Source organism: Phodopus roborovskii, unplaced genomic scaffold (assembly GCF_943737965.1).
Source record: "Phodopus roborovskii unplaced genomic scaffold, PHOROB, whole genome shotgun sequence".
In the NCBI taxonomy this organism is placed as follows: Eukaryota; Metazoa; Chordata; class Mammalia; order Rodentia; family Cricetidae; genus Phodopus; species Phodopus roborovskii.
Window position 1 is genome coordinate 1510611 of NW_026126443.1, and position 24925 is coordinate 1535535.

The window sequence follows — 24925 nt, forward strand, 5'->3', positions numbered from 1 at the left end:
AGAGAAAGCCCCTGGTGTGTCAAAGAGAAAAGGGAGTTTGGTGGAAAGACATTTCCTAATGTGACTGACCATGCCACAGTGTCCATGCTCTACAATTCACTTCAGGTGACAGATGAGTAGAGAAAATGTCATCTCACACACTCTTCTTGGGCTTCGAAATGTTGTATTTTTGGTTTGGCATTTGTATTTGTCAGGGTGAAATGATGTGACTGTATGTGCCAACACATAGGTGCAGTCAGTGGCTGACAAATGTGGAGCTCTCGCTCACGGTGACTTCTCACGCCGCCACCTTCTGGTGTGGGCATCATGCCCCTCCACAGCTGTGGGCAGCCTGGGAACATCTGCCATTGTTGTAAACACTTGTGTCTGTAGCCTTTACTATTTAATATGTTCCTCTCTTGCTCATTGCCTCACTGAGCTGGCCTTTATGTCATTTCTTAGACTCTGTAGAAAGCAGTGGCGATGGTTTGTTTGCTTGTGGTTCTTGGAAGCAGATGCAGTGGTTCTATCCACTGAGGAGCACTTTACCAGACATTTGTTCAAGGCAGTTCCTGGTCAATCCCCATGCCCACCATAAACAATGTCACTTGTCAGATGAGTGCTTGCTATTGTTTCTTACAAGACTAGCACAGTGTCTTGTCAGTTTTTGCCAACCCTTTTCGTGGTTCTGAACAGGTCTTCAGTTCTCTGCTTGCTGCCATTTCTGTTTAATTGCTACTTCAATTTTGCCTTTTTTTTTTTTTTTTTTTTTTTGTAGTAGTAGGCATACCTTTTTCACAAAGAGCTAGATGATAAATCTCCAGGCTTTTCCAGGATTACATGTGGTCTGTTATGGTTACCCCTTTACAAATAAAAATATAAAAACCCTTCTTAGGGGCCAGAGACATGGCTCAGTGGTTAGGAGTGATTGCTGCTCTCCCAAGGACCAGAGTTTGGTTCCATTTCTGGTGTCTGACAACTGCTCATAAATCCACCTCCAGGGGATTCTGGCTCCTATAGGCACCCACATAAAATACACACATACACACACACACAGAGAGAGAGAGAGAGAGAGAGAGAGAGAAAGAGAGAGAGAGAGAGAGGAGAGAGAAATTTTATTAGCTTGTGTACATACAAAAATAGGCTTCAGTCTTCATTGACCCACTGCTCTACCCTTTGTTTTTATCTATCTATCTATCTATCTATCTATCTATCTATCTATCTATCTATCTATCATCCCTCCATCCATTTTAGAACAGAGTTTCATAAAGCCTAAGCTGGTCTTGAACTCCCTGTGTAGCTAGCTCAGTGTGACCTTGAACTTCTGATCTTTTTAAATCTACCTTCCTAGTGCTGGGATTACAGACATGCACATTTTATGTGGTATTGGATATTGAACCCAGAATCTTGTGCATGCCAGGCACGAACTCTACATAGTGAGTTACACCCCTGGCACTGTAAGACTATTCTTAATGCATGATGAAGGTGATAGTGAACAGTGTCTTAGTTTCTGTTTTAATTGTATGCCCCCAACACATGTAGTTTTCGTTATTTCTCCTTCTTCTTCACCTTCTTGTCCTCTGTCCATGTTCTCCACTGATCTGTCCTACAGGTGGAAGGCCTGCAGTGGAGCTGTTTACTTCATCCCTTTCCTTGGTTGTCTCACTTAAATGCTTCATTTCTGCCATAAAGCTCCGTCATTCCTAAGGGTGGGGCTCAAAAGTAGGAGGCCCCCCCCCCTTTTTTTTTTTATCAGTCCTTTTATTACCTTTAACTCAGTTTCCTTTTCTAATAGGAATTTACCAGAAAGTCTGTTGACTTTGCCAGATTGTTTTTTGAAATTAATTTCATCTGTCCTTTCGGTGGCCTGACCTCCTATCTTCTGCTGGTCTCTTCTTTACATGCCAATGTGCAGCAACTGTCCTTGGCCCCAGAGTAGTCACTCTCAAATGTTGCTTTGCCTTGAGGGATAAACACATGTACAGGAGGTTTTGAATTTGGGGAGTATTTTAAAAGCTTGTCTTATTTTTATATACACCAATACGTGTTTTCTATGGCAGGGAGCATAGGCTGTGGTAAAATTTGATGTTAGCAGGTCAGGCTCTGCATTTGTGCTAACAGTGAGGCATCTTACTTATGCCATGCTCCTTACCATCCTTCTCCTCCAGGAGACAGTAACAAAGGGGATAAGGAGGTAGGAGGACCCTTTTCATGATTAATAACTTCACAATTTAATACCCCAGGTTTTGTCTGAGTAGTGGGAGAGACCTTTGGGCATTTGTTTAATAGAAAAGCTTGGTTCTGGTTGAGTTCATGATCTTTGAGCCCCAGGTACTTTTAGCATTGGATTTCTTTTAAGTCCTCTGTTTCATTAACTTTGTTTCTGAGCACACATTGAGATTTCTAGGAACAGCACAGGCTTACCAGGAACAAGTCAAGCTAAAGCTAACCTCATTTTCTTTCATTTTTTTGGGGGGGGGTGTGTTGGTACAATAAAATTTCCTGTATCAGGGCTGAGCAGAGCCTTAATTGCAGTATCTAAAAATCTTAGCAAGAGATGTTTGCAGCCTGAGGTACCCATGAGTCAGAAAGGTAGGCAGTTGGTAGGTGTAGTCCTAGCTCTCCACTCCTTTTTGAGACAGGGTTTCATGCAGCTCAGGCTGGCCTCCAGCTTTCTGTGTAGCTGAGGATGCTGTTGAGCTTTAGGTCCTGCTGCCCCTTCCTCTCAGTGTTGGGATTACAGGTGTGTGGGTGTGTGCCATCACTCTAGTTGATGCAGTACTGGGGCTCAAACCAAGGGCCTTGTGGATACCAGGCAAACATTCTAGTAACTGACCCACATCCATGGCCCACAGTTTCCCACCCCCCCCTACAGGTTTTCAGTGGTGAAATGATTTTTCTGTAAGTTCTGAAGGTAGTTTTCTAGTGATAGGATATGTGATTCTGTCTTCATCAGTGTTTTATTGATGACTTAGTAAAAAAAAAAAATACGTATATGATATACTTGTCTAATTTATGACTGTCATTCTAGGAGGATTAAATGATAGAATTAGAGCCCAAACTATTTTAGCAGTCTGAGATAAATAAAAGTTTGATAGAGATCCTTGGAGTTCTGAATTCTATAAGATAATGATTATATGCAGAAATGAGTATGTTTAAGAACCTTGATATGCATTAAAGTGTAATAATAAGAAACACTGATGCTGTCTTCCCTGTGTTTATTTACATTAGCTAGAATAATTAAGGTAATCATTTCTATGCTGTATCCATGCTTTGTTTGTGGCCTCATAAGATATTGAATCTGTGTGGGAGATGGGATGTTGGATACTAAAATAATGAGTGATCTTTGAATAATCTTTTAAAAGTTTTAAACTTTATTATAAAAATGTTACAAATTAAAAACTATCACATTGGCATGTGATGAATAATCTTGAGATACAGTGTACAGAAGTGAGAACATATGTAAAATGATGATTATTTCTGAATATGTAGAGGGTGTTCTTGGAAGATATTTTGAGATTATTACGTGTGGACTCAGAATCATACCCATTGCTTTTATGTAGCTGTGACATAAACTCCAGAGAGCAGTTTAGAGAAGGAAAGGCTTGCATAGCTTACAGTGCCAGAGATTTTAGCCCCGTTGCTTAGCCTCTTGTTCTGGGGCTGTGTGGAAGAGAAGCATGTTCCCTTCATGACATCCAGGAAGGAGTGAGAGACAGGGGAGAGAGTGGCAGAGAGAGGGAGGGGATGTAGTCATCACATGCATGCCTCCAGGATCCCACTTCCTCCAGCAAGGTCACACAAACCCAAAGTTCATACCAATTTTCCAAATCTAAAATAGTGCCATCATCTGGGGATCAAGCATTATCAATAGGTGGAAGACATTGGGATGCAGGTTTTGGTCCCATTCTGGGGGGAGGTGGGAACTAGTCAACCATAAAATGTATGCCTGGTGAGATACAAAGCTGACCATCACTACAAGTATACTGGCAGGCTGTGTGGCAGCACATTAGCTCTCGCTCAGGGGACCCTGCATTGGATTCAAGATTGGAAAGAGATGGCTTCCTAAAGCCCTTTGCATCACTGCTTTCTAGAGTGCCCATAGAGAGAGTGAGAGAGAAAGAGGGGGAAGGGGAGAGAGAGATAGGTGGGAAGGGCAAGGAGAGGAGAGAGGGAGAAGAAAGTGAGAACTAAATGTTTGTGCAAATGTTTTTACTCTTGTGAGTTGGTGGTACCTCTTCTTATCTCAACTCAACCTTTGCTGATTAGCTAACCTTCTAACAAGACTTATTATTTTACTTGTTAGTTTTTTTTTTTTTTTGCTTTTCAAGACTGGGTTTTTCTGTGTAGCTTTGTAGCCTGTCCTGAAATTCACTTTGTAGACCAGGCTGGCCTCAAACTCACAGAGATCCGCCTGCCTCTGCCTCCGGAGTGCTGGGATTAAAGGTGTGTGCCACCACCACCTGGCCATGAATGTTGTCCTTATGAGTTTAAGTTTTTTCCTTTTTCTTTCAAGAAGGCTTATATACTTGGAGTAGCACAAAAATAAAACAAGCTTTTGTGACTCCTCTCTCCCAACCATGGAGCAGAGTTTTTCCCTGTTGCTCTCATGGCTGATAAAGCAGCAGAGAAAAAGAAACCTTAGAATGCTTTGTTTGCTCACTACTTTGGAGGTTGAAGTTCATGTTCACTTGGCCCTGTTACTATGGGAACGTGAGTTGCAGGCAGATAGGGCTTAATGGAGCTGAGCAGTTCACCTTACAGTGCATAAGAAGCAGAGAGACAGGAAGGGACAAGATCCTCAGGGGCCCTATGTCCTAACCCCCACTGTCACCCAGTAATGCTGTCGATTTATGAATCCATCAGTGAGTAAATCCATTGATGAAAACAACCCTCCTAGTCCAGTCACTTTCCAAAGTCCTGCTTCTGAATTTCACTGTACTGGGAACCAAGGCTTCACACACAACACAGTCTTTTGAAAGTCTCTTCTATTCAAGCCATAACGTTTGCTGGCACTGCAGGCCTCCATTTACCTAAATGTCTGCATTATGTGTAAAGTGTTTCCTTGATTTCTTTATAGTTTTAGTCTACGTGGTCTACCTCTTAAAATATATATCACTTTGCTGTTGATGTACTTACTTTTTTCCTCTTCAAATTTTTATTTTGTGTGTTTTGCCTGCATGAATGTCTGTACCACAAACATACATTGTCTACAGAGGGCAGAAGAGAGCATCGGATCCCCTGGGACTGGAGTTATAGAAGGTTGTGAGCCATCATGCAGGTGCTAGGAATAGAACCCAGCTTCTCTAGAAGGTCAGACAGTGCTCTTAGCCATTGAACCATCTCCCCCACCATTTTTCTGCTGTGTGCATTGTCCTGGCTTGCTTTCTGTTGCTCTGATAAACACCATGGCTAAAAGTACCTTGGGGAAGAAAGGGTTATTTAGCTTACATGTCCTTATCACAGCCCATCATGGAAGGAAGCTGAGGCAGAGACCATGCTGCTTACTAGCTTACTCCCTATGGTTTGCTTAGCTTGCTCATGGGTGGTACTGCCTGTAGCTGGCTGGGCTTTCATTGAGCCCTCCCACATCATTCACTGACCAACAAAATGCTCCACACACTTGCCTGTCTGGGGGAAATATTTTCTCAACTGGGGTTATTTCTTTCCAGGTGACCCAGAGACTTGTATCAAGTTGACAAAATAACACATGTATTCTTGCCCTTTTGTATGTGGTGCTTTTGAGATTCATTTAGGGCCCTCTGCATAGCTGGAGTCCACTCATTTTCATTGTGTTGAATTTGATCGATGGTACCACATCTTTTCATGGCCCCATTTTATCCCAGGTAGTCATTTGGGTCACTTACAGTCTTCTCATGAAAAACACTGTGTACTTAATGTCCCCTGGTGCACACCTGTAAGAGACTTTGAAGTCCCCTGAATTGTGACATTGTTGAACAAATACAAGTCTAGCTGTTCCTGGGAGTGAGTAGTTCCCAAGGTGGTTATTCCAATAGGCTCTCACACCAGCACCCGTTCCTCATCCTCCACTATGCTTGATAATGTCGTTTTCATTTTTATCAACTTGTGACTTTACTATTGTGATTGTGGTCTTACTTCCCAACTTCATGCTTACTAATGACGAGCCTTGCTAGGTGGCACATCTTTATAATCTGGTGTTTATATGCTTCTTCCATTCTTTGTTTTTTTTTTTTTTTTCCTGCCCTTTTCCCCATCAAGTTTATATCCTTTAAGAAGCTGGTATATATTTGTGTTCTGGATACTTATTGTTTGTTGGTTATGTGAGGTATAATTATCCATTTTGATTTCAAAGTCAGATTTACCAGTTTTTTTTTTTTTTTTTTAACCTTTAATCTTCTAAACCTTTTAGTCTTTAGTTTTACTTTTCACATCTGGTTTGTAGAGTATCAGGATTTAAAGGAATCTTCAAACACACAAGAAAGGAAAAAATATTAAAGAGGGCCCTTCCCCATACTCATCTTCAAAAGGCTAAGTTTGTTTCATCTTTTCTTCTCTTCTTTTTTTTGGGAAATATTTTAAGCAGATCTCAGCATTAGAGTCTCTCTGTCTCTCTGTGACAGACCTAGAGAGAGTAATTTCATTTTCACTGGCATTTTGTGTTTGCATTATGAGCTATACTGAGTTATGTATTATCCACAGTAGTCTTGTCAATATTTGCTTTGTAGATTCTGAGACTATCTTAAAACATCAGAATCTTCCTGATAATAAAATGTTTTGGTATTACAAGGGAACCTCCTAACTTCTGGGTTATGATCCTTTTTGTCCTGAAGTGCTGACTGTACCCACACCAAGTACATCTCCTATGCTGTTCATTTTTTTCTCAATATTTGTATTATCACATCTTAACATCTTTAATCATGTGTATATGCTGACTGTTTGGGTATGTGCATGTGTGAGTGCAAGTGCCTATGGAGTCCAGAAGAGGGCATCAGTGAGAGCCATCTGATGTGGGTGCTAGGAACTCAACCAGGGTCCTCTGCAAGAGCAGCATGTGCTTTCCAGAGCCTTAGCATGTAGGCAGCATAGTGCCTGCTTTTGTAATTTTATCCAGCCTGCCTTTGCTATTTAATTGAAGAATTTAAATCCTCTTGAATCCCCCTCCCCGTGTGTGTGTGTGTGTGTGTGTGTGTGTGTGTGTGTGTGTGCATGCATCCCCCTCTCCTTTGACTTGTACTGTTTGTATGGCCTTTCTTCTTTGTGTTCTGTCCTTATTTTGACATTTTTTCTCTATTAGTGTTGAAGTGACTTGGAAGGCCCTGCTGCTATTGTCCATATTCAGTGTTTTGTTAGCATTACTTGCACACATCTATAGCTTGGTTCCTCATTTGTATTTGCATCTCAACCTTGCTTTTGGGATCCCTTTCCCTTTATTTCCAGTAGACAATGGAGACACACTTAAGACTGTTTTTTCTAAAGTACTTTTTTCACACTTAAGACTTTTTTCTAAAGTACTTTTTACTTTTTATGCTTTTATGTGTTTTTTTTGGGGGGGTGGGGTGTAGCTCTGTTGGTAGAGTGTTTGCCTGGCATGTATGATGCTATCCTTGGATTTGGTTCCCAGCACTACATAAGCTGGACATGGGAGCACATGCCTGTGATCTCAGCTCTTTAGAGGTAGAGGAAGGAGGGAGGATCAGGAGTTTAAGGCCATTCTCAGCTACCTCGTGAGTTTGAGGTTAGCCACGGATGCTCTCAAAAAAAAAAAAAAAAAAAAAAATCTCTGTAGAGAATTCTGTTTAATTACAATAAATTACAAGTTCTATTTCATGTTCTTTTGGCTAAAAATAATTTGGCTGCAATATTACCTTTCAACCAATTGTTTTGTTTTTTCTTTTTCTTTTTTTTCCGAGACAGGGTTTCTCTGTGTAACAATTCTGGTTGTCCTGGAACCCACTCTGTAGACCAGGCTGGCCTTGAACTCAGAGAGATCTGCCTGCCTCTGTCCCCCATGTGCTGGGATTAAAGGCATGTGTCACCATGGCCTGGCTTCAATTTTTTATTTTTTATTTTTGACTTTTTTAAAAAAACATTTTCTTTCTTTTTTCTTTTCTTTCTTTTTTTTGTAGTAGTAGTCTTTTCTTTATGATGCAAATTCCACTGTTTAGTGTATAGCTTCTCCACTTTAATACTCTGTTTGGGATTTCTAGGCCTTAGATAAACTTCTAGCTTTGGTGTTAGAAAGCTTAAAGCTAAGTTATTGGGCACACTGCTGTGTCTCACTTCCACCCTTGATTAGCCCTGCTTTTTCACCAGCTCTTCTGACTCTCGTCTGTGTCTCAACCTGCTTTTCATATGTGCCACTGTTGTGGTCTGAGCACTTCCCTGTCTTGTGTTTCTCCAATTCTCTTTAGTTTGTGAACTCTGACTATTGATGTCTTTGTTTTTACTAATACATGGTTTATTCATAGAAGTTGTGCTTAGTTCTTTTGAAAAGCGATGTATGTATGTGCTCAAACATTCACACACACACACACACACACACACACACACACACACACACACACCTACCTACCTACCTACCTACCTACCTACCTGCAGGCACATTTGTGTTTTGAGGAGTGCTTATTTTTCTTACTTTTGCACTGTAGAGAATCACAAAGACCTAGAAATGAAGTTGGGCTTCTCTAGAGGACATCCTATTTGCTTTTGTTACTTGCCCAGGGCCCCATCCAGTCCTTAACCTCTTATTTTCTCCCAGTGTTCAGTGCCTTGGCATGGAAACTCATGCCAAGGCTCATAGCTTTGTGGAGATCTCTGGTTTCCCTCCCTTAGGTGAGTCATTATTATGTGTCTTCTATTCATAGAGTCCCAGTGCTAATAATTGGATCTGCCCATTTGGTAATAGTGATGATATTTTGTTTATGATCTAACAAATAAAGCTTGCCTGAAGATCAGAGTGCCAAGCTTGCCACAGCTATAGAAGCCAGGCAATAGTGACACACACCTTTAATCCCAGCACCCTTGAGACAGGCAGAGAGATCTCTGTTAGTTCAAGGCCACCCTGAGCTACACGAAATTGATCCATTCTACAAGAGAAACAGAACTCATACTAAAGTGATCTCAGCACTTGGGATCCCACACCTTCAATCCCAGCACTGGAGAGGAATGTAAGACAGGAAGAGACAAGAGAGAGATGCAATATAGACAGATTACAGTCTGAAAAACATTGCAGTCTAGGTAGAAGGCAGAAATCTGAGGTTTGGTGAAGAGCAGTGGGGTGTGAAGGGCAGTGTAGTAGAGATGCAGTCTGAGGATGGGAACGTCCCTTCGGTGTGAGCATTGGTAGAGGTGAGAACTGTCTTTTTTTTTGTTTGTTTGCTTGTTTTTTGTTTTTTTTTTTTTAGTAATGCCAATTAGAATTCATGCTACAGGTGAATACCTTTAAGGGGAAAACCATCTTTTAGAGAGGCAGGACTTCCTTTTGTCTTCATGTCACTTGAGTTCTAAATGTTCCTGGCTTTCCTACCAATCTAGGGGCACATCCAAGAGGAAGTCTTACTGTTGTTTGTTTTTGAGATAGGGCTTCTCTGTATAGCTCTGGCTGCCCTGGGACTTGCTCTGTAGACCTAGCTGGGCTCAAACTCACAGAGATCCACCATTGTCTATGTCTGGAGTGCTGGTATTAAAGGTGTGTGCCACCACTGTCTGGCCCAAGAGGAAGTTGTAAAGTGCTTTATCCAGTATTTTCTGTAGGATGGCAGTGAGGTGTGTTAGGCCCGAAGTGTCACTAGAGACTGTGTATCATTCCCACTGGTAGGCTTCAGTGTGCTTGGGGGGGGGGGCGGTGTTCCTCAGCCTGGTGCACCTGGCTTCTGTGCTGTGGGATCTGGATACTGTGAACCCTCGATGTATTTCTGGAAAGCACTTTCTACATAGTTAATATCTATCATAATTTTAATGGTCTCAACTGTTTGGTGTAGGTATGTTATCTATTACACAGGTGGGTAAAGTCAGACTTTGAGGAAGGTGCTAATACAGACAGGACCTTTGGTTTAAAACAATTGTCTGTGCTCTTTCCATGGCGCTGTCTTTATTTATTTATTTATTAATTAATGTTGGCATTTGATCTAAAAATGAAAATCCTGAAGACTTCTGACTGGGATAACATACTCCAAATCCTGAGAGACATTTTTAGTCGGGCATCCGGGTCACTGAAAATTGATCAATGACATAGCATCATTCCGACTGTACAGAAGGCAGGGAGAAAGACAGGAATTGATGTTTGCTGTTGATGTACTGTGAATCCTTTCTTTGTCCAATGCAGACTTTATTACTGTCTTTCTCAACAGGTGTCTTTTATTATTGTCTTTCTCAACAGGTGTGTATGTAATATAGACTGCAGTGGGTACAGTTTTAACCCAGTGTGTGCTTCCGATGGGAGTTCCTATAACAATCCCTGTTTTGTTCGGGAAGCATCTTGTATAAAGCAAGAACAGATCGACATAAGGCATCTTGGCCACTGCACAGGTAAAAGCCCTTCTGTCTGCCAGGAACCTGTCTTGAATATCACATGTTGGTACTATTGCTTGGTAGTGTCTTGACCTTATGAGATGAGTAAGTCTTCAGGCTTGGTTTTTGTTGTTGTTGTTTGTTTGTTTGTTTTATTATTTTTTATTGCTGTATATTTTAAAGCTTCATCTGGTACAGTTTATTTTGTTTTCACATCTTCCAGACATCAACTGTGTGTCTTGGTTGGTTACTAAGCATATCCTTGCCTGATGTAAGCATATTTGAATCAGTTAGACTATTCAATTATAGTAAAACTATACCTTTGCTGTATATAATCTCACTTTCACTCATAGCATAGTGGTTACCTTTATTTTCATGTAGTTCCCCTACCCCCACATTATATACAGAGAAGGTTTTAGTGTAAAGTTACAGAATGTAAAGGAAAAATTCCATTTGTCCTTCTTCCTGTTATGATTTAGCAATCACGAACTATTTAAGAATTGGTTTTCTTCTTCTACTATGAATGCTAACATTCTTTGAAGCAGTGATATAGGCCTCTCTATCCCCATACCCTGTGGGATGGGGTAGTGGATCAGTTTTAGTAATTCGTGCAGTCCAGGCCCATCCTCGTGGACTCAGGTTCTAGACTGTGTGCTTTGCTCTGTTAAATTCCCTTTACCCTTGTTTTTGGTGATGGTGGTGGTGGTGGGGTGGTGGGGAGCTTACTAAATGCCATGCTTTTATCTGAGCCTATGCAACAAGATTGTAAAAGTGAGTTTATTAGTTTTTGTTTGTTTGTAACACACTTCCCATATCTGTCCTGAGCAGCTCTGAGATCCAAAAAGGTCCTCAGAGGCTTTCCAGGTAGAGAAGGCATGGGCATGATGGAGGAAGCCATTTCTTGCTAGAGAGATCCCATAGGTAGACATTCCTCTTGCTTTGTGTCTTAGAATACAGTTTAGTTTATTTCATGCAGTACATTTAGAACTTAGGTGGGATGCTTGAATGCTTGAAATCCTTCCTGGAATATTCAGTTCAGAGCCATGGGCAAGCCAGAGTGTTTTAATTGAAATTTATACAGCTTTGCAGTGCTGGAGCCTTGTTTATTTTATGCTCTCAATAATTTCTATCCACACTTAACTGTACCTCCCATTGCCTCTCTCACCAGGTGTTGGAGGTGGAAGCCTGTGCCTCTCAGCAGGTGTTTATGGTTCCCTTTAGTCTTCACAGTCCGATGCAGTTCATATGAAAAGGGTCTTGATGTTATTTGATAATATAGTACAGATCCCATATCGATTGTAATCTCATGTTTCCAGATAGACACGGTAGGACAAGATAAATCTTGAGCTCAGTGTTCCCTGAAGAGAGGTTCCCCAAGGTGGTGTATGTTATTTTACACAGGAATGATTTTTAAAGTAGGTGACATTTGAACTGAAGTCCAAATGAAATCAGTTCAACATGCAGAGATCTACCTGGGCTTATTTGAGATCTGAGACAGAAAGGGACCATAGATGATGAGAATGGTGGAAACTTTCTCACAGTGTTTTAAATGTAAAATATTGTTCTTGTACATGATAAGTGTATTTCTGCCAGTTAGAAGAGCAGAATGTTAAAGAAATATATATGCAGGAGCAAGGTAGGTATAAAGTTCAAAAGGAGCCAGAGCAGTTGGGATAATTGTGAATCCTTTGATGTGACTTCAGCGTCATGTATTTGTTAACTTGACAACTGCTTTTTCTTGCAGACACAGATGATACGAGTTTATTGGGGAAGAAAGATGATGGGCTGCAGTATCGACCAGACGTGAAAGGTACTGAGTTATGATTTTTCAGATTCGAATCAAATTTTGAAATATGGCCATTCACTGTCCCTAGTGGTTCTGTTTCCATGTGGCAGCCCCTTAGTGTCACTTGCTGTGGTGACACATTTGACACAATTGATTGATAGTGTTTATTGAAACAGCTAAGGTTCCTCCCAGTTTAGAGAGTGTTCCCATGTATGCTTTTTATTGATTTAAATTATTCCTCACAATGGGACGTTCTCTAGAATCTAATATTGACATTTTGCCTCTGTGCCAAGGTCTTTGAACCTCATTCCTTCTATCTGGAAGTCTCCACTTCCTTGTCTGACTAACCCCTGCTCATTTTCTCCAGTCACAGTGTGGGAATCATTTCCTTTGAGAATCACTCCTTGACCCCTACATCTGGATTAGATGCCATTATACCTTTCCCCTGTCTGAGCATTTACCCTACTCCATTATAATTTCCCCTTCTCCATCTGTAGCTCAGCTCCTGAGTTCTGTGTGGATTGTACAGAAGCCGTTCTTTATTTTCTGTTGCTAGCCCTAGTGTAGAATGTCTGGCAATCAGTAGCTACTTCATATGTGTTAAGAGAATGGTCATGATTCAGAGAAGCTATATGATTTATTTGGACAAAGTCCCTTGTTGAGTAAATGTCAAAGCAGAGACTAGAATTCATGGTCCTTGAGCTCAAGCTCCATTGCTTTCTCGTGTCTTGTGGCCACATGCATTAGTATATTTGACTCTTACAATTAGTAGTACAAAGACTATACTTTCAGGGATTATTTTTATAGTTTGTTACAAGTACGATGAGCACTCAACCAATGACAAGTGTGAGGCTCAGTGATGTTAATCTGGTTAATCAAAGAGAAGTTACATCACTGGACTCCTAGATCACCATTTGTGTATAACTGACCCATTACAAGTACACCTTCCAATAATTTGTAATTAAAGAAGGAAAGATCATAAATTTGAGAGGGAATGGGGAACAAAGAGGGGACAAAGAGAGGGGTAGAGATGTTTTAAGTACATCACTCATGTATGAAATTCTAAAAAATACTAACAAAATAAATGTAAAACGAATGATATGCAAGGCATTTGGGAGACTGAGGAAGGGGAATCATGAGGCTAAAGCCTTCTTGGGCTATGTAGCAAGTTCAAGGCTAGCCTGAGCTATGTAGTGAGATCCTTTCTCAATACACCAAGGGCTGAGGGTTAGCTCAGCAGCAGAGCACTTATCTGGTAGCCTTAGACCCTGGCTGGGTCCACAGACCACAGTAGGAAAAAAAAAAAAAATAGTGTGATCTTCGTTATATGTCTAATTTTTTAAGTGTCCCTGTTGCATAGAATTTCATCAAAGTTAAATAAGATTATTCATCATTGCTTAGAATAGAATCTAACATGGTTGTAAGAGCTCAGTAAATAGTAACTAATGTAATTGAATGTTACTTCCTTTACTTGAATTGCTGAATTTCTTATAACCCATGAGGCCCTGTAAAACAGTTTTCTCTGCTGTTACAAAGTGCTGTATTTAAAATAGGAAATCAGCTGTGTTCCCACCAGAGCCCTAGCAGACAAGCTCTAGTTTTATTCTCTACTGAAATATATCCCAGGAAGACCATTTTCCAGTAGTTAGGGCAACTAATTTTTAAGGCAATTTGGGAAATTTTGTATATTTCAAACACTTGTGTAATGTTCATAAAATCATAAAATAATATGACTACATATTGATGATCTTGTCTGTGACACTTTTGAGGTACTAAAAACTCTGTACACATAAGAATTTCCATAGAACCTAAATGAAATTAGAAGATATTTATTTATTGTATATTTAATTAGCACCATTACTTTTAGAAGGAAAGCTAATTTAGTACATGGCATATATCTTTAGGGTGTGCACTATAGTATGACATGTGCTTTTCCAGTGTCTAACAATGTAGAAATCCCATACTGTCATGATTGTATTAGAGTTGGAATGTGTTAATGGTCTTTAGAAAAGACAGAATGCTCTTTGGTAGGGGATAATCACGATGTGAGAAAATTCATGGAGAAGATAGAATTTGAATAAAATTTTGACCTACAGTTAGAACTTGAACAGGACTCACAAGGTGTTTAGGGAGGCTTAAAGAACATCAGAAGAGACTCATGGCAGGATGTGTTAGAGAGTGCTGAGGGATTTAGAGAAAGGATGGGAGGTAGGTGGGAAAAGTAGCTGGGTCAGATTTGTCCTGTTGGAGAATTGAGACTTTATTTTGAACCATAGGGTTATGGTAGTTCAAATAAGAATGGCTTCCATAGGCGCATATATTAATTTGCTTAGTCATCAGGGAGTGGCATTACTTGAAGTGGTGTGTCCTTTTTGGAAGAAGTGTATCACTGTGGGTGGGCTTTGAGGTTTCAAAAACCCAAGCCAGACCCGATGGTTCTCTCTGCTGCCTGTGAATCTATATGTGAAATTCTCAGCTACTTCTCCAGCATTATGTCTGCCTGCAAGCTGCCATGCTCTCTACCATGGTGAAAATGGTCTAAAACTGAAACTACAAGCCAGCCCCAATTAAATGTTTTCTTTTATAAGAGTGCTGTGATCATGGTGTCTCTTCACAGCAACAAAACAAAACAAAATAAAAAAGGAAAAAAAAAAAACCACTAAGACAGGGATCACTAGTATAATATAAACGTAAAAGACAAGGCTCCAACATTAACCACTTGAATGAATGATAACTGCAGGGACACCGTGCTTACTGTATATACAGGCAAAGGCAGAGAGGTGAATTTGGCAGACTCAAAATGGACAGACATCTGCTTAGATGTGGGACAGTGAGAGTTAAAAATACTGAGACTTAAGTATAAAGACTTAGACAATTGGTTCTTTTTATAGAAATGATATGCTGGGAGGGAGAGGGCAGAGGTGTTTGAAGCAAGGTGAAGGAGTCATTGGTGAAAGTGGTCAGTTGCATTTTGGAATTTGATTTGATGTGAAATTCATCCAGGAGACTGTTCAGCATAAATCTAGAGACAAACCTCTGGTTCAGAGCTGATAACTGGACAGGATGGCCAGAAGTTTAACGTGCTACAGAAAGGCATTCTAGGATGAGGTGTCAATCACCTTGAATTAAAGACAGTAAGGTCACTGGACCACAGTTTCCATAGAGTTAAGATGGAAGCCAGGCTGTGAGAGTTTAGTAAGGAGACATGTTAAAAGGTAGTTCTGTTGCTCTTAGTTTTCTGTTCTCACAGCACTGATAGAAGCCCTTGGTGAGCCCTTGGTGTCTGCACTCCAGAGCCAAGACTGTATAGATAGGCGGTACTTCCACAGGGCCTACTATAGAAAGCAGCAACACTGCACCAACAGAAACGATGAACTTAGAAGGGAATGACCAGTGGCAAAATCGAGGGACAACACAATGAGTTTAATTGGGTTGTTTAGAGTAGCATTAGAAGATCTTGAAATCATAAAAGTGTGATGATTAATTATGAGGAATATGGGGATAGATGCAAACTTTATTATAGAAACTTTCAAAGATAATGTCAAGAGAGTAATGTTTTCTTTATGTGTATGTGTGTCTCTGTGTGAGTATGTGCAGATGCCCACTGGAACTCAAGTTGTGAGCTCCCCAATGTGGATGCTGACAACCAAGTTCAGGTCCTCTACAAAGGTGTTCTTAACCACCGAGCCATCATTCAGTCCCACTTTTGGTTTTTATTGGCATTTTAATTCTATTTACCTTCAGTACACAATATCAGCATGATTCTAATTTTACAGTTTTTGAGATAGTTTCCATCCTGAAATGAATATAATCCACCAACATCACTTCCTACTGTGGTGACAGTATTCCCAGCTATCCAGGAAGTTCCTTCATGATACAGACATTGTAACCCAAAGAGACCTTCATACAGTGAACTGTGGCACTTTAATTAGAAAGACACCCACACTTCTCATTCCAACCCTCACCATCATCTTTGAACTTGTCCTTGAGACTCATTAGTCTTGATTGTGCTGGCCAGGGCTACTAGAGATAGCAAGATGCCATTATCATGAGTTTCATTTGCCTGATGGCTGTTTATGTATCTCAGTTCAGCTTCTTTTGATGTGGCTTTTTAAAGACAATGAGTCAGTGATACAGGTGCTAGATTCCCTGGTAGGAGCCCCAGTATGTGTTGTGAGCAGGTGGAGAGTCTTGTTGGGGCTTCCCAAGGGCTCCTAAGAAGGGGAGATTTCTTGTGTAGTCAGAGTGGAAGGCCTGTCTGGAAGCAACTGTCACCAGCATGTCAGGGGAAGGTGGAGGATGGAAAGTGGCAGGAAGAGGACCTAGGAGGTAGAGCGGGTATGGTCCATGAGGAGGGTGGAAGGATTTTTCCTAAGGGAACAGCTGAGGAGGTAGATGAGTTTATATAATTAAAGGAGTAGTTTCCCTGGCGTAGTTGGGGAAGGGAGGGTCGCGGTTGGGATGGAGAGCAGTGGATTTATAGCAATGTGGGAGGGAAGGTAGGACTGTATTTACTAGGTAGACACTTTCTCAGTTCCAGATTTGAGGAGCTTGAGATAGGGAAGTCCATGGAGGGATATGTAAGTGTTGTAAAGGTTGAGATGTAGAGTGGTGCAGTTTGGGAAGCAATACATGATATTTAAAGTTAACTGTGTAGAGACAGGGGGCCCTAGAGTTACTGTGGCAATGAGCTGATGGAGCTTACTGTAGGTACATGTCTCAGTTGCTGAGATCAGTTCCTCATGCTTTATCTGGGTTGCTCAATGTGGCCCAGGCCAGACGACTGGTAGAACAGCCCTTTACAGATAGGCCACTTGTTTCTGATGGCATCATGACTCAGAATGCACTGTCCTTTGTGTGTCAAAATATGGCTGCTGATGGCACATTTGTTTTTGAAGCTTCTGTGTGGAGCGAGTCACTGGGTGGCCAGATGTACTGTGCTTACTGCACACACGTCAAGCATTGTTCAGACACCAGCAGTTGACACTGTTGTTGTTGGAGCCTGTCACCACTTGCCTAAGGGCATTGTTCAGACAGGATCCTTCTGTGTGTGCCCACTTCTCTGTGCCAAGGCTACATTTCTGCTTTGGTTTTCTGAAGTCATGCTTTATTGTGTCTTCAAAGCTTTTTTTATCTTTCCCTTTTGGAGCCGTCTCACTTATTTAGTCTGGAGAGCAGGTGCTTGAACATTATGCTTTTGTCCAGCTCCCACACATCTCCCAGGGAACCTGTGAAGTCATAGTTTAATAGCCAGGAGCTTGTGTTGTGGAGTCAATTGGACTTAAGGCTGTGAGACCCGATTTCTCTGAGCCTCAGTGATCACATCCGGGAGACAGTTGGCTTCAGTCGGAAAAGTCAAACTCAGGCTTTCTGGATTATTTTTTGGATCCGTGGTTATTACTGCAGTTTCACTGTTGGTGGCTGACTGGGCTTAATTTCCCAACATCTGTGAGCTCACCTGTCCTCCTGATTCCTGTTGTGGCTCACAAATAGCACCAGTAGCCATTTAGCAGTTTCTAAGCAAGTGACCTTGTGGTGTGCTCCTGTGTCTTAGAGTTATCATCGAGTCCTCACAAAGCTGTGCTGTCCTTGTTTTGCATTTGATAAAGTTGAAACTGAGTGTTTCATTCCTGTAGAAAGAAGCTGGCATCCTGAGCCCTGGTGCTCTTATCTTACAGCTGTAAGAATCCTGTGCTCTCCAGCTGCTCTTTCCTGAGTCCCCTTGAGAACCCTTCTCCTACTCTCAGCTGATACCCAGGGAAACTTGCTCTCCAGCTGCTCTCTCCCTGAGCACGCTTTCCACTTAGTTGCTTAGTGAGACTTTGTCCTTATTTTCTGTTTATTCTGCCATTGTCTTAAACTTCAGGAATTTGCTATGGTCTTTGGAATATAGTTCTCTCTAAAAAGCACTTTTTAAAAAAAGATTTATTTATTATGTATACAGTGTTCAGTCTGCATGTGTGCCTGCAAGACAGAAGAGGACATAAGATTTTATTATAGATGGTTGTGAGCCACCATGTAGTTGCTGGGAATTGAAGTCAAAACCTTTGGAAGAACAGTCAGTGCTCTTAACCCTTGAGCCATCTCTCCAGCCTAAAAAGCACCTCTGGAAGACCTTAGATCTCAGTTTTAATTAATTTTACTAATCTCTCTGCTGGGATCCATATCATTAGGTTCAGATTTAGAGATATTTACATGATGCACCATTAAGAACATATTTAGTAAAGAGGATGGTTCTGTTCTATGTACTGGGTACCAGTTTTTTTTTTAAAAATTATTTATTCAGATTTTATGGTATGACTGTTTTGCCTGAACATATATCATATACCTCATGGGTACAGTACCTGTGGAATTCAGAAGAGGGCACTGGATCCCCTGGAATTGGAGTTACAGACAGTTCTGAGCCATCGTGCAAGTGCTGGGAATTGAACCTGGATCCTCTCCAAGAGCAGCAGCTAGTGCTCTTAATGTGAGCTATCTCTTAAGCCCCTGGATATAAACAACTCTTAAAAGATAGTTGTAAAGTAAAATTGTTCAAATAGGAATGGGAAGTTTGACCTTCAGAATACAATACTGGTAGGCAGTATGTAGTGAGTGAGCTGACTCTAGGAAGTGTGTACAAAGCTAGAGGTTGCATTCAGCAGGGAAATACTCAACAGTATCAGAGCTTACTGCATTGTGATGAGCTTCTCTGGAAGTGTCCTTTAGAAACAGGCTGTCAGGTTTAAACTAAAGGATTGCTAAAGGATTGCTGCATCAGGCCTAAGGGTCCTTTATGGACCCTTCAAGTCTGGGAGTCTGAGCTCATACAGTCTGGACACCTCCCAGGTAGATGTATTTACTACTTATTCATTTGTGAGTATGTTTATGGGGTGTGCCTTACTGTTTATTCCTCCTGGACATCTCTGGCTTAGCTCTGTGTGTGTGTGTGTGTGTGTGTGTGTGTGTGTGTGTGTGTGTGTGTGTTGCTGGAGATTGAATTGAAGGCCTGTAATTGCCAACTGCTCTGAGCAGTTACTTAGCTTGTGGGCTTTGCTGTGTAACTCCGGCTGGCCTTGAACACTCCATCAGTCTGCCTTCTCACAGGTGCTGAGTATACAGGTATATATTATATCTCACTTTTATTAACTTGTATGTATGCTACAACCCTTTAATACAGCTCCTCATGTTGAGGTGACCCCCCAACCCTAAAATTATTTCGTTGTTATTCTTAACTTTGACTCTGCTACAGTTGTGAATCGTAATGTAAATATTTTTGGAGATAAAACGTTTGCCAGAGGAGTTGTGACCCATAGGTTGAGAACTGCTGTTCTAAGTGGTTGCCTGTATTATAGTACTTTTGCCCTTTGCATATTGCTAACTATTTAAATAGCTTTTTTGAAACGTAATTCACATCCCTTTAAAGCATAGAATTTAGTAATTTAATTTTCATGCTGTTATAGGAATATTTCCATAATCTAACTTGACAATATTTACATTACCCTCTGTGACACTGGTTCTCAACCTTCCTAATGCTTCGACCCTTTAATGTAGCAATTTTGCTACTGTTATGGATCATAATGTAAATATCTTTGTTTTCCAATGGTCTTAGATGGCCCCTGTGAAAGGGTTGTTTGACCCTTCAAGGGGTCGTGACCCACATGTTGAGAATCACTGCTCTAAGAGAAACCACACCCATTAGCAGTTGGTCACTGGGTAGTCCCCCTTGCTACGAGCCATAGGCAACTACCCCCAGGTAAATTTTAATTTGTACGAACCCATCTTTCATTGAGCTGCCCTCCAGTTAAGAGGTCTTGGGCATTTCCCCCATCTGTGTGATTAAGAAAACATGCCTTACATGAGATCCAAGTTTTTCCATAATCTGGTTTCAGCCAGTTTCCCCAGCTTTGATTTATATTCTTCTGTGGTCTGATCCAGTCCTTGTTCTTGACTTGAGTCTTGAGATGCTGTGCAGCCTGTACCTTTTCTTTGAGTCCACTATGCTGCTATTCTACAGCTCTGTACACTTTGAGGTCCCACATTCAGTCCTGCCCAATCAACTTGTATGTAGGTCCTTTTCAGCAGCTTTGGTTGTGAATTTCCTCTTAATTATAAACCACCATACTGGGCCTGCTGCTGGTCACCTTTCCATGCGTATGCTGATTCCTTAAGTTGATGGAAGTTCTTGTGGGTCAGGGCCATGCAAGTATTCTCATTACATTCCCTGAGCCTGTGTACAGAATAGCATGGGAGTAGAGTGTATTGAATACTTTTGGCTTGAGTGGAATGCTGAATTTGGACTCTGCCAGGCAGACAGACTCTCAGCTTTATTAGACATGTCTTGTTTTCTACAGCTTCACATTATGTTTAGCATAGGACCATTTTCTCTCATGAATTCATTTAATAAGTCTTTATTGGTGTCACACTTTGTACATTAGTTTCTCTGCATTATGCCTGAAGTTTTCTGCCGTAGAGGGCTTTCTTATGGTCAATTAGGACACTACCTGACCTCTACAGAGCCACATGCTGTGCATGTTTCAGGATTTGACTAGGTAGTTGGGTTTGCAATTTCACCCTGTGGTCTCACGATTATACACTTTAATGGTGCCCCACTCTTAAGTTCCTTGTTCTGAGAGGTTTGGTGAAGTGGGGGGAGTGGCTCCCCTCCTTGTTACTTATGGCTTGAGTGGGAATGCTGAATGGCACTTTTAGTTTAAAACCGAAGCAAGAAAAGTACATTTGTTTTAGTTTAGTTGGTTTCTATTCAACTACTTCTCATCAGTGCTGATTGCTTCAGGCATGCCTTCTGCTTTGATCACAAGTGTTTGTAAACAAGCAATCTGTTAATTAAGTTCCAGCCTGTGTTGTGAGACCCAGTGCAGGACTGCTAAAAGCAGAGTCTTTCCGAATGGGATTGCAAAGTGGAAACCTTTTATTTTGTTGTTGGGATAGTTTTTAAGTGAAAACCAAAGGTGATTAAGTCCATACATTTATTTATTTTTTCTTTTCTGTTGCTCGGATTGAACCTAGGACTTCAAACCTGTGGGGTGGGGGCTCCCATCCTGATGTACATTCCCATCACACAAAGCCAGATGTGTTCATACTACAGTGAGTCAACAAGCGAAAGTTATCATTCATCCCTGTAACATTTATTAAATGTAAAGTAACAGCTGGTAATATTTATTAAACACTTAGTATTTGCCAAGGACCATTTTTTTTTCTTTAATTCTGTACAAGGGGCTGGAGAGTTGGCTCAATGGTTAAGAATATTGTTGCTATTGTAGAGGACCCAGAACCTGTCCCTAGTTCCCACGTGGTGGCTCATAATCATTCAAGTAACTCCAGTTCCAGGGGACCCAGTGCCCTCTTCTGCCAGCACCAGAACACACATTTGATGCACACGAATACATGCCAGCGAAACATTCATAAATAACTCTAAAAGAAAAATTGAAAGCTTTGTACAAATTCACCCACATCAGTAAATGGAAAGCAGTGTTGTTAGGTCACACAGGTAGTACTGTAACTAGAGTTCAGATCCAAACTCTCTAATGCCTGAGATGTCCTCGTATGTTGTACAGATTGCTTCTCAGATGGGAAATTATACAGGGACAGACAGCAGGAAAATGTAGATTCCCAAGGAGCTCAGTCTTTCCGGATGATTTTAAAGTCCAAACAGGTGTTCTACTCTGATGGGTATATAGTGGGGAGGGGTGCCCAGGCTGTAGCATCCTGAGAGAGGTGCTTGTGTCTGCCACAGCAGAACTGTCATCTGGGAGCTGAAGGAGGCCCCAGGACTCCGTGAAGGTCAAGACAGGTCCTGTTTTTTGTATGCCCAAAACTTAGCATTATGTTTGGCCAATGGAAGGTCATCAATAGAAGACCAACAAATTTAGTCATTAATTCCAGACTGTTGAATGTGACACTCACTAACTACATGTGACTTCTGTGACTTGAATTGGACTAACAGAATTGAGGTCTTGCAAACAACTGTAAAGTGTCTCAATTTTCATAGTGATATATTGAAGTACTAATATTTATTAAACTGTATAATTAAAATTGTTTTTTTCACTTTAGAATGTGACTAATAGAAAATAGAAAGTTACATCTGTCTCTCATTGTGTGTTTGTTGGAGAATTAAATGGTGTGACTGAGGTCACAAAGCAACAGAGGTTAAGATTGAAGTTTTGTGGCCTGGATTCTAGTTTATTTTTCTTTCTATCATAAATTAAATTAATATAATGTAGAATCCCTCCCAATCTGTATTGTGAGCTTAGTTTTCCCACTCACTACTCCCCTCTCTATCTTCTTGTGTTCACACATGTATAACCCCTTTCTGTCTCCCTTCCTTCCTTCCTCCTGCCTGTCTTCCTTTTTCATCAATCTCTTTTTTCTTTTCTTTTTTTCCCTTCCTCCCTCCCTTCCTTCCTTATCTTCTTCCTTCCTTTCCTTCTTCCTTCTTTCTCCCTTCTTTCCCTTCGTTCATTCATTCATTCCTTTCTCTCTCTGTCTTTCTCTCTGTCATTCTTCCTTTTTTTCATTCTCTTTCTGTCTGTCAGTCTTCCTTTTTCATCACAGCTGTTAAGCTTTATTTGTGAAGGTATATTCAAGGAGCTTCCGGATAATAGGCGAACTGGTACTCAGCATCCTGTGAGAGAGAATGCTAAGTCTTCTATACAGAGGACAGAATTAATGATATAGCAACAAGCCATGACATAATAAAACACAAGATAAAGCAAAACCCATCACATTGAAGTTTGACATGGCAACCCAACAGAAGTCTCAGGTGCAAGGCACAAGAAACAAACTCCACATATTTACATACTCAGGAGTCCCATAAAAATCTGAGCTGGAAGCTGTAATACACACACAGAGAATCTGGTCCAGACCCGTGTAGGCCTTGTGCTTGCTGCTTCAGTCTCGGTGAGCTCATATGCTTCTTGCTTAGTTGATTTGCTGCATCCCCTCTGGCTCCCACCCAAAAATTCTTTCCACTTCTTCTTCCATGGAGTTCCTTGAGTGCCGAGGGGAGGAATTTGAAGGAGGCATCCCATTTAGACCTTCTGTCCACATAGTGTCTAGCTGTGGGTTTTTGCCTCTATTCTCATCTACTGCCGGGGAAACTTCTCTGATGATGATGGAATAAGGCCCTGATCTATGAATATAATAGAATATCAATAGGAGTCTTTTTATTGATATTTACAAATTTTTTTCAGACCAGTAGTATTTGGTTTTGTGCTAGGTCTCTGGGCTATCTAGTTTCTGATTCTTGGTTACCCTAGTTGTGTCACATATGGATTCCCTATTATAGAATGGGTCTTAAGTCAAATTAGATATTGGTGGCTACTCCCACACATTTCTATGCCACTATTGCTTAGCATATTATATTGGCAAGGCAGATTGTAGGTCAGAGGTTTTGTGGATGCATTGGTACTTACATTTCTCTTTTGGTAGCTTGCAGAGGGCCTTCCCACACCCAGAGACACTAGAACGTAGGGATGAAGGCTCCTGTGGTTCCCCATTTTTTGGATCCTTCCTGATCTGTTTCCATTAACATTCTTCAGATTTCATTTGTGTTTTACAGAGATAAGCCACTTACTGTTATGTGATGTGTCATACAGATTGCTGGTTATTTTATTGGCATTGTACTGGCATTATTTATATTATGTAATCCTTTCAAACCTTCATGAAGTATAGGCTGTTATCCTGATTTTACAGTCATGAATTCTAAGGTTAAATAGAGTAGAATGAATGGTAAAGGTCACACAGCTAACATGTTCAGAGTCTGCAAGACTTTTCTGTTATAATCTGCTATTTGAAGATTTTTTACAGTGAACATTTACTTTAAAAATGCTATATGAAAAGGCTGACAAAGGTATTTTACCCCTCCCTTCTCTTCTTAGTTGTCCCTTCCTCTCTCCTTCCCTATTTTGTTTCTGAGACCACCAGGTGTTAACATGTAGCCCAGGCAGTCCTAAAACAAACTGGGATTAATTCTGCATTGGCCTTGAGTGCTGAGATTACAGGTGTGGGCTGTTGTGCCTGACTAAAATAAATCCTTTGCCGTAAGTTTTAGATTCCCTTAACTTGTCCTTCGACAATGCCATTGTTCTCGTAGGTGCCTATTGGTACTGGGTAAATGAGTAGCTTCACCTCTCTAAAGTCAATTTGTGTAGATCATCTCTGCCCCAGGACGAACTTACTTCTAGACCTGGCATGTATAATTTAGCAACGATGTTTTTCTTTTTAAGATTGATTTTTAATATAGTCGTAGTTCATAATATAGTCAGTCAGTCATGTTCTGCAACTGTTTTTTGTGTGCTTGCGATCTAATTTGTCTGCTTGCTTGCTGTGTTTGTGCATAGTGGGTGTTGCAAGGGACCTTAGATCTTGCTTACCCTAGCTGATAAGTCTCCTTTCTAAATTGCCTAGTTGAATTCTTTTGTTTCTGAGCCTTTGGAAAGGTCTGTAATTTCCATTTTTCTTTTCAGTATTCAGTGACCCGGTTTGTGTTTTTAAGATGCTGGTGATCAAAGGGAAGATGTTTATATTGGAAGCCACATGCCTTGTCCTGAAAACCTCAATGGGTACTGCATCCATGGGAAGTGTGAATTTGTCTATTCTACTCAGAAGGCTTCTTGTAGGTAAGTTGGTGGCTTATGAATAGGAGAGTCGCCCCCACCCCCATCAGTG

General features: G+C 40.9%; 2 protein-coding genes across 5 annotated transcripts in view; one reads left to right on the plus strand and one right to left on the minus strand.

Moving 5' to 3' along the window:
* The window catches only part of LOC127224676 (bile acid-CoA:amino acid N-acyltransferase), a 1166658-nt gene that overhangs the window by 452049 nt on the left and 689684 nt on the right, over positions 1 to 24925 (minus strand). The gene's annotated exons all lie outside the window — the stretch shown is intronic.
* Tmeff1 (transmembrane protein with EGF like and two follistatin like domains 1) overlaps positions 1 to 24925 on the plus strand; it is an 80978-nt gene that overhangs the window by 44412 nt on the left and 11641 nt on the right. For all 4 annotated transcript variants that reach the window (XM_051187783.1, XM_051187779.1, XM_051187782.1 and 1 more), the window contains exons 6-8: positions 10340 to 10488; positions 12215 to 12280; positions 24753 to 24876. In XM_051187783.1, the coding sequence (XP_051043740.1) occupies positions 10340 to 10488; positions 12215 to 12280; positions 24753 to 24876 (339 nt within the window). The remainder of the gene's footprint in view (positions 1 to 10339; positions 10489 to 12214; positions 12281 to 24752; positions 24877 to 24925) is intronic.